Source organism: Amblyomma mixtum, chromosome 7, assembly GCF_055824585.1.
Source record: "Amblyomma mixtum isolate Tamu chromosome 7, ASM5582458v1, whole genome shotgun sequence".
In the NCBI taxonomy this organism is placed as follows: domain Eukaryota; kingdom Metazoa; phylum Arthropoda; class Arachnida; order Ixodida; family Ixodidae; genus Amblyomma; species Amblyomma mixtum.
The window spans coordinates 97,289,903-97,299,448 of record NC_143018.1 but is presented as its reverse complement, the minus strand read 5'-3'; the positions used below and the strand labels follow the sequence as shown (position 1 = coordinate 97,299,448).

The 9,546-nt window shown below is 47.9% G+C and overlaps 1 protein-coding gene across 1 annotated transcript; it reads right to left on the bottom strand.

The window, feature by feature from the left end:
* Positions 1 to 3,557: 3,557 nt before the first annotated feature.
* Positions 3,558 to 6,748, bottom strand: LOC149336929 (kelch domain-containing protein 3-like). Its single transcript, XM_089554278.1, has 2 exons — positions 6,305 to 6,748; positions 3,558 to 3,614 (listed from the first exon to the last, which is right to left on the bottom strand). The coding sequence occupies exons 1-2, from the start codon at positions 6,746 to 6,748 to the stop codon at positions 3,558 to 3,560; spliced, it is 501 nt and encodes a 166-aa protein (XP_089410404.1).
* Positions 6,749 to 9,546: the final 2,798 nt, after the last annotated feature.

Here is a 9,546-nt window from a genome sequence, read left to right as displayed (position 1 = left end):
AGATGTGAGCTCTGCACACACCTGTGCGACCTTCATGCCGCAGCCGTCAATAGCTGGCTGCGCCTCGACGCGATAAGAAAATCGTCTTTTTTTTTATGACCTCCACATTCCGGAAGCTTACGTGGCAAAATTTGCTGCAGTATTTTCTGCTCTTCCAGTATATTTCTAGTGCGAGCTATCAGTACATTCCAAATATCCTCGAATTATACATGTACGACCAAGGGATAGCCCCAAGCAAATAATACACAGGGCTCTCATCAAGTGTGTCCCCCATGTGCAAAAGAGAGTCCACACGCTAGCAGTGCACTGACGTAAGGTATTGCCTATGGCACATGGCCATAAAATTCGGTACTGAAAACCATCTTTTTACTATTTCCATGTCGCATTTTCATGTTAACACTGGCCTCACTTACAGTAATGCAACTAGAGCACATGAAAACTGTTTAAGGTTAGTCTAAACTCTCGTGTAGTTTGGAGTTACCAAAGATTTGAAAGCACAAGCAATGGCCCAGAAGTAGGTGATAATTTTTATTGAACTGTATCTCAGATGACCAGTTATTGTAAAATTTATAGTCTGTTTTATAATCTCCTCATGGCTTAGCCAGTGATGTCAGTTGGTTTGATTGCGGATGTCTTGTCAGCTACTGCTGCCTTGAATGTTGTGTTCAGTGCGCGAGCGATTTCTATCTCTGTTTCAGACACAACATTGTCCTCAAACTGCTTCATAACGTCGCAGGGGAGATCCATGGACGGGCGGAGAGGCTTCAGCTTCGCCTTCACAGGGCCCTCGATTTCGAAGATTATCTGCTTCGTATCTGCGCAGACGTACACGTGGAGGCGCTGGTCAGACAAAAAATTGTGCGGACTTCTTTTTTGCCTTACTCACTTCGTAGATTAGTTTTGGGAGAGTCTCAAAATAGGCGCCAAACAAAAAAAACTCTGACATGGTTCCTTTACGGCGAAAGATTATGCCTCTTGGCACATTTCTTGTTTGAAAGCACGAACTGATGGCCGAGTTGGTTAAGCATTCTATGATTGAAAGAGCGCAAGGCCGAAGACCAAAGAAGAGAGCAGAGAAGAAGGAAACGGACAACACAGCGCTGAACTAACAACTGACATTTAATTGGCACGCTGCTCATATTATTTTATTATTTACAAAATACTGCGGACACTGAGTCCAAGCAGGGTGGGCGAACAAAGTCAATCAAGAGACACAAAAAACGCAACATTTAAAAAAAAAACAACACAATATAGAAAAAATAATAGGCTAAAACTCTTGGGATAATGGTTTAACTAGCTCATTCCAATCTGTTATTGTGCGTGGAAAAAACGAAAACTTGTAAGTGTCTGTTCTAGCGAATATAGGGGTTAGAGAACTGGGATGGTGTTGACGAGTTTGTCTGGTTGGTGCCGGCGTTAAGTATGATGAGGGATCCAAACCAAGTTTGTTATGTAATAAAAGAGAAATAAATTCTAACCTAAGCTTTCTTCGCCGATGTTCAAGTAGTTCAATTTTATTAATCTCCATTAAAGTGGTGGGGGAGTCAGACCTTGCATATTTATTAAAGATAAACCTGACAGCTCTTCTCTGTATTCTCTCCAGATTTTTTACGTTAGAAAATGCATTTAGGCACTAAAATAGAAAACAAAGCAAACAGCTCATTCATGCACTCGGATTCTTAGCTTGTGTTGGCGTGCAGTAAACGATGCGACATCGTGTGCAGATAAGGCATGACAACAATTTTGACAAAAAAAAAATTGCTCTCATCCCTTATGTGCACGAGTTTTCGCATCGCTTTAAGAGGGTAGGGGACAAGCATGGTGTGAAGGTTGTTTTTTCTGCCCCTCGCAAGCTGGGTAAGTTAGGGCCAGCAGCTCAGAGAAAACAGAAAGGTGCCAAACGGAAGACTGTCTGCAAGGTGAACCATGTGAATAAATTCGTTAATTGCAATATAGTTGTTCTATACCAAATTCCATTATCATGTGGTCGTACTTACATAGGCCATACAGGCCGTTGCATTAATATTAGACTTATGGATCATGGCAATTCGTTGCAGAAAAAATACACGAACCTGGCAAGTCATTGCAGTGTGCGTAAATGCGTACCATTCTTTGACGACAGAGAATTGTTATTTTTCATAGTGACAAGACTACGAGAGAAGTCGCCGAAGCATTCCACATCACCAGAAAATCTAGCTTTGTTAGCGAAAGAAATGACATTGCTGCACAAAGGGCAGATTGGACGCAGGTACAACACGTGCGTTTGTTGGGGCTTGTTGCAGCTTTTATCTCAACTTTGGTGTATGACTATGCGCACGTGTGCCCATTTTTGTTCGTATATATTGACATTTTCCTTCAAATAAATTCAGTTGTATGTTCAGCGCCGTGTTTGTCTCTTCCTCTTCCTGGTCCTGTTGTTTAGCGCTGTTTGAATTTTCGCGTCACCATGGAACACCAGCACACCCAATCTGCCGTCCTTCGGCTGCGAACTTCAACACTGGATGCCTGGGATCAATCTGCCTTTCTCACAGATATCTTATGTAATCTCTGGTTCACAAAACTGAGGTTTAAAAGGAAGTTATGTGAAAAAAAAAATGTGCATGCCATACTTATATCATTGATTACAAGCACTTTGAGAGAAAATGCTCTAATAAGAGCGTATATCCTACACAAGGAAAGAATGGGCGGCTATTATGTCATAGATGGATGCACGAATTTCTCGGCATTGATTCTGATTGGGGTGGTAGCAGCAGTCACCTAGCCTTTTAAATTAAACTGCTGTTGAATTACCTACTCAACGCCAACGTGCACATGGCATGCTAGACAACAAGAGAAACTCTATCCGATCCCGAGTCATCGTTGCCAGTAGTCGCGGGATGTGCTCTGTGAATAAGGGCAAGTCAGAAGCTGGATGAGTCATGTCATTAGTGCCTCAGTGTTCGGTATGAACTCGACTTCGCAAAATCATACTCTAAGCCTAAATGCTGATAACATAGTGCGGTTGGTTTACAGTGTTAGTATGCTGTAAGCATCCACTCTGAAGCTTACCCCAGAAAAGCTCTCGCAGTCTCGCGAGGGGCAAGAAAGCACATGGCTCAAAGGTTCCCGCGTACTGCTACCATGTCTTCGTGGTAACAAGGCACCTTATTCCGATACCATTTTTCCAAAGGAAGACCCCCTCGCAAATTCATAACTGATAACTGCAGTATGAGAGCATTCATTTCATACAACTGGCTTTCATTAGTACAGTGCAAACTGCCCCTCAACGCTGTGCGGGCTAATGGGCTTAGGGCAGGATGCTTGCGTAAAAACGCGTGAATTCTGAAAAATATATACATTGTCAAGCTGTTTTATCCTATTTCAACCAACTGTTTGGTACAGTTAATCGCTAGAAAAAAAATAAGCTTATTAGGAAAAAGAGGGAGATTTAGAACCACTCGTAAAATTGTTGACAATGCCAGCTGCACTGCAATGTTAAGGCTGTGTAATAGGCTTACGAAAGCGAGAAATTCCGTGGCGTCTTACCTGATTGTTACGGTAGACTGGAAGATCGGCATTCACTGGCAACCTTCTTGATGCAGGCGCTTATATTGGGCCCCGGAGACTGGTATCCACTGGTATGGAGACGCCCACAATGCGTTGCAAACGTGTCACGAAACTGATAGCATTATATTTAGTACCCGTACACATACTGCACCGGGTGACTGAAAATAACTTTATTAGCACTGTGGAGCGATTCGCCTGCGCACGGCTTCTGGAGGACTTATTGTGTTTAGTGATGTGTAATCTGGCCTGAATTCTTGAAGCTAGAACAAAACACTGACGCAGGTTGATAGCGGCGTTTGAGTGTTTTTCTCTTGTCAGTGTCGCAATACACGCGTTATCAGATATCCGTTCCCGTGAAAAAATAGGAACTTGCAGGTTTAATAACGTTCAAATAGGGTTTCTTTCGCTAATCAGATTACTTTTTGTCACATTGGCCGTAGAATGTTCCGAGTTCTTTGTACTAACATTTGGTCTACCCTGTGAGTAATAGTGCAATTAATTTTTCAGGCTGCCACATGCCACCTGCTTCACGCCCCTAGACTGGTCCAAAATCGGGCCCGCTAGATGAGGTGGGTGCATGTCTGCCTGCTGTGCGCGCCCTCTGTCCACGCTTTGCTTGGGTTTTCGCAGCCTTTTTTTTTTTTTTGCTGTCGTAGCACGTTAAAATTTGTTGCGCTGCCGGTCAACAATGGCAATCGCATAACAGAGAACAGAGAACACATTTTTCATCGTTTTATTGACACACATATCCCACCCGTTACATTCACTTTAAAAGAGCTATTTCTCAAACTAATCTGCATGTCTATGTTACACCATTCTGTAAAATACAAATAATAAGCGTCGACGCACCACGGGTGATAAGTTTGTCAAACGGCGAAGCTGACATGTCTGTACATCATATCATGCATCATCCACGCAATACATGCGCGGTCATTCCCACATAATATTCACGCAATAGAGAAGGATCAGTCTGTGCACCGTAAGTGCTTGCAGCTTAAAACGTCCACGATGTACCTTGCAATCGTCATCATCCTAATCACCAGCCTGACTACGCCCACTGCAGGGCAAAGGCCATGTTCGACCATCTTGGGTTCTTCAACGTACACTGACATCCCACAGTACACGAGCCTTTAGCATTTCGCCTCCACCAAAATGCTACCGAAGTGGCTGGGATCGAACCCGCCTCTTCCGGATCAGCAGCCGAGTACCATAAACGCTGAGCCACAGCAGCGGCTGGTGGCCTGCTTGTGACGACGCCACGCCAAAGGGTCACGTGACCCGGGTGGCCCACCTAGGTTGTTTCTCCGGCGGGCGGCCATTTGGGCCACCCTACGCCGCCGGATTTTTCGCTCACAACGCCGACCTTCTGGACAGCGGTGCCTGTAACTGTGTCGCGTTAACATAGCCTCTGTGAATGCAACTGAATATTCTAGGCAGAAGGCGCGTCAATCATGAACACATGCACAATCAATGCTACGCAATTCACGCAAAAAAAAGCGGTAAATCGTACGTGTCCATCTAAAGGGGTTAATCCTTTGTTCAAGCAAGCACGGGATGTTCCGCTTGTCTCAAGTCCGTAACGGAACTGCCCTTCTGCGGGCTACACACAACCAATGCGCACTCGGAAACCGGCAGTCACCGCGCTTTGGCGGCGCGTCAGGGAGGGCGCGCCGACGGCGAAAACACTGTGTGCAATGGTTTGAGGTGGCGAACGAGGATCTAGAGGGATTAGTACACGCACTTCCTGCAGCAGAGGTGAATTCGCAGCCTCCTTCGTTGTCCGCGACACCCCAGTGGCCGGGCACCCCCTTCGAGCGAACAAAACATGAGCGTTGCGCGAGGCGCTCGATGCGCTCGCAGATCGCGCACAAAAGCTGGAAACCACGTTCACTGCTCTCTAGGCTTCTGAGGTCGAGCCAAGCGGCGCAATGGAGGTTCAAATCCGGGCGGTTGGAACGTGCGCCTTGTTCCCCAGGTGGAAAAAAAAAGTACTTACTGCCGGCGTAAATAGAGACATTAAAGTCTTCATATTAGCCACCGCACCGCGAATCGAGGCTCCGTCCGAGGTGCTCAGTTAGGTCGGCGTGCGAGACAAACCCGGCGATTAAGACTGTCCTGATTTGATGGTGTTGATCTCTTTTATAATCAGTTCTGGTAATTCGCCCGTATCCAGACCTGCATCGATGACTGCAAGCATACACAAGTTCTGCAACGTCGGTGCTAAGTGCAACACGTGCAGGTCCGTCAGCTCCTCTTCTTCCTCAGAAATGTCCTCGAGATGCTCTTCTTCCTCAAGCCTCGGTGGAGGCCGGAAGCCACCGAAGACCAACACCCTCTCTCCAACCACACAGCAGCCGGGCGAGTGCCTCGCAGACGGGCCTGATCCAACTGGCGTCACTTTAGTCCAGCACGACTGTTCAACGTCATATTTGTGCATATCTGCAAAGTAGGTGTTCAACATTCCGTTGTAGCCACCGAAGATATACAGCTCTTTGTCGTACACGAACGCAGAGTGACATTCACGTCCCTCCGGGGCCAAGCCTTGCACTTGTGGGCGGACCCACGTCGCAGTGGTCGTTTCCAGATAGTATAAGCAATTGTCATAAGGGTCGTCGATTAGTGAGTCTAGTAGGCTGCCACCCCAAACGTACATCCGGGTTCCTATGGCAGTCGCCGTGTGGCAGTAGCGCCCGAGGGGGGCCTCTCCGCTGGTCGGCACACGATGCCACTCTAGGGTCTCCAGGTCCAGAAAACGTACAAAGTTCGATGAATCCCTGTCCATGCCACCAAATATGTACATCCGGTGACCCAGCACACACGCTGACTTGTTGATGTCCGCTTCCGGGATTTCACCGCTGACGTCCGAACGTCTCCATGTCATGGTTTGAGGATCGAAGCGGCATAGACCATCAATTACTGGGCTGATGTGCCATCCATCCCACAGGTAGGCGCAGTGGCCGTAGGCCACAATTCTGCGGCCCGTGATGTTCATCGGCTCATCTTCGCGAAGTGACTGAGTGTGCATCCTATCCCACCGGTACGAGACGGGGTCGAAGGTGTACACGTCGATGAGGTAGCCCGAGATTTCATCACTGTCCGGGTAGGAGATGCCGAAGCAGACGAACGAGTAAACCTTCCCTTCGATGGTGACCGACGTTTCGTTGAGGAGTCCTGGAATACGGTTGAGCCTCGCCGTCCACATCGTTCGATGGCAACCAGTTCTTACAAAAGATGAACCGGGCCTCCTTTCTTTACAGCTATCGGGCGCACGCTGAAATCAAACCTGGTAGGCGTTGTTCGTTTCTCAGAGTGAGCTGCTCGTGCACCGTCTGCCGGAATCACGGTGCGGTCGGCTGTGTTCATATCTGCACGGGACAAAGAGAGGAGGAAGACGTGATAGAAGGCTCTCTTCGGGAGAGTGCTAGGCGATGGGAAACGCTCTGCACTGCGGGCGGTGCATGCGCATGCGCGTGCGAGCGCGACGCTTATCGTATTCCTCTTCACCTCTATTGAGCGCATCGTTCGGTGTGATGACGTGACGAGCGAGAAATATTTGAACACTTGACTAATGAACATCTTGTCTAATTTATTTGCATGTAACCGCTATTCAGGCCCTGTGCACGTGCACTACTTCAGGCGGGCAGGATATTTCGAACGGAAGAGAACAGATTCCGCGACGACCGATAGCTCGACGTGAAACTTAGGCCGGGAGAAACAACGAACATCAGAGCTAGGCTTCCAAAGGTGCAACCGTGAAGCAGCGTGTAAATGCATTCGAAAATCTGGCTGCAAACGAAGAGCGCACCAAGGTCGCTCATATCACGTGATTCGTGGGCACGTATCACCGCTATCTTAGAAAAAACACGAGCCCTAAAGTATACGTGCCGCGAATTTTGTCGCTGCAGTTCCCGTTTACAGGTGGTAACCGCGCTCTCCGTTTGGTGCTGATTGTAAAGATTTATACTAGAATAAAGGGAGCGCAAACAAGATGTTGGAACAAGAAGGGCCGATTTAATGTTAATGTTCATTTTTATACCAAATTAACATTTAAAAATGGTTTCTGGGTTTATGAGGGTTTAACGCCCCAAAGCGACTCGAGCTATGAGGGACGTCGTAGTAAAGGGCTCGGGAAATCTTCCGGAGGCTGCGGAGGCTTTCTGTGAAGGGCTTCATCCTGCAGTAGAAAGCAGCGGGCCATCTGATCTATTTAAAGCATTGGAGTTTGAGGACAGAGTAGGAAAAATAGATTTTAAGCAAGTAGATATAACCAAGCGAAGGTTATCTGATTGGTGGCTAAAAATGAGACAAAAGTGAAATTTCGCGAGTCATGGCTAGGTGGCGTGAGCCACTGCCCCATTTATAGGGTGCAGCCTTATCCATCTATCCACCCTGAAGGCAAGGAAATAATCGCGGGGCTACCGGCCCGAATGGGAGCGCTTTAGTCTTCGCCAGCATTTAGCAGATAGCGCACTGTATGTGCCATCAAATTCATATTTCTTTGCGGTGATAGCGACCGCGTTTGCCTGTAGCGGCCTTCACTACCGGCGCCGCCAACTGGTCGTCTGGATGTGTACTACTCGTATGCCCTGCCCAGCAAAGGGAAGGCTGCTGCAGCTTAGCGCCGAAGGCACTGGCGGTGTCATATGATGGGAGAACTGTTTTTTAGAGGACACCATTCATCGCTGCGCGTGTTCCCTCTGCGGGGTGATTTCCAGGAGCACACTGCTGCTGCCTTGCATGGCCTGCAAGACCGGCATCTGCCAAGATGACGCCGGAGGCCTTTGTCCTCTGGACCGGGAAGCCTTCGACGATGAAGAGTGCACGAAGATTTCTTTCCCCGAGAAGGAAGTCGAGAGTCTTCAAGTAAGTGCGCAGGGCCGGATTAGCAGTTAACTTATGATTTAACTGTTCATTTTCCAAAGCTGTCTTGAAGCGGAAAATTGTTGGCCCTCGTACGCCTATATTCGTTTACCATTTTATGCACGGATCTTGAAGCCATAACACATGATACCTGCGAGGCATTATCTTATTAATTTTTTTACACCCAGCCACGTAGGCTGAGTTGTTACGGCGTTAGGCTGCTGGCCCGAAAGACGCGGGTTCGATCCCGGTCACGGCGGCTGAATTTCGGTGGAGGCGAAATTCTAGAGGCCCGTGTAATGTGCGATGTCAGTGCGCGTTCAAGAAACCCAGGTGGACGAAATTTCCGGATCCCTTCGCTGCGGCGTCCCTCATTGCCTGAGTTGCTTTGGGACCATAAACTCCAATAAACCAAACCAAATTTTAGAGGGTTAGCGCCACTGGTCGCTCTCCGAGCCTCCGAGTTAGGCTGATTCCAAGGATGGAATCCAAGATGGCGGCCGTCATAGCAACGACACTTTATTAGAGCGTTAAGCTCTACTTCTCTCTTTCCGGGTCTCAGCGTTATGCGTTAGAACGCAAATAGTAACCGAGTGGTTGCCATGGCCACCGAGGCGGTTACGGCATGGAATAAAATAATAAGAGGCGTCAGCCTAATGCCCGAGCACCACAACTGGAGAGTTAATTATGTAGATCCGGTATTTATATATTGGGTGTCCCAGCTAAATGTAACCAACGTTTAAAAAAGGCGAAGTGTCCTAGTCGAGTGGAACCAACTGAGCGTTGTTCATAGTTGCTTGGACTTGTCTTGAGTATTTTTTTCGCTTTTCGAAGTTAATTAATTAGATAAGGTTAAATAGCTAACTTTCTAATAGCTAACAGCTAACATAGCTAACAATCTAACGGCCCCCTGAATTTTTTGGCTTTTTCCCCTCACAATACTAGGTGGGGCCCCTACTTCGGGGCCCCATTGGCAAGCAACGCCGCCCGCGTACGTTGAACCAAGGCTTTTAGGGTCTTTAGGTCTTGGCAGCCGAGCAGGACAGCCTCCCAGTCCTCTCTGGTGGGGTTGGGGTTAGGGGGGGGAGTTAGAAGACCGCCCGACTCCGGCGGTCGAGGCGTCAGCAGTTAGAAGCGCGT

Bases quoted from the DNA above. Each gene is read 5' to 3' on its own strand.
- LOC149336929 (XM_089554278.1), bottom strand. From the start codon at position 6,748: ATGTGGACGGCGAGGCTCAACCGTATTCCAGGACTCCTCAACGAAACG. The intron at 3,615-6,304 runs GTACGTTTTCTG...TCTCCATACCAG, and splicing joins ACAGGGATTCATCGAACTTT to TGGATACCAGTCTCCGGGGC.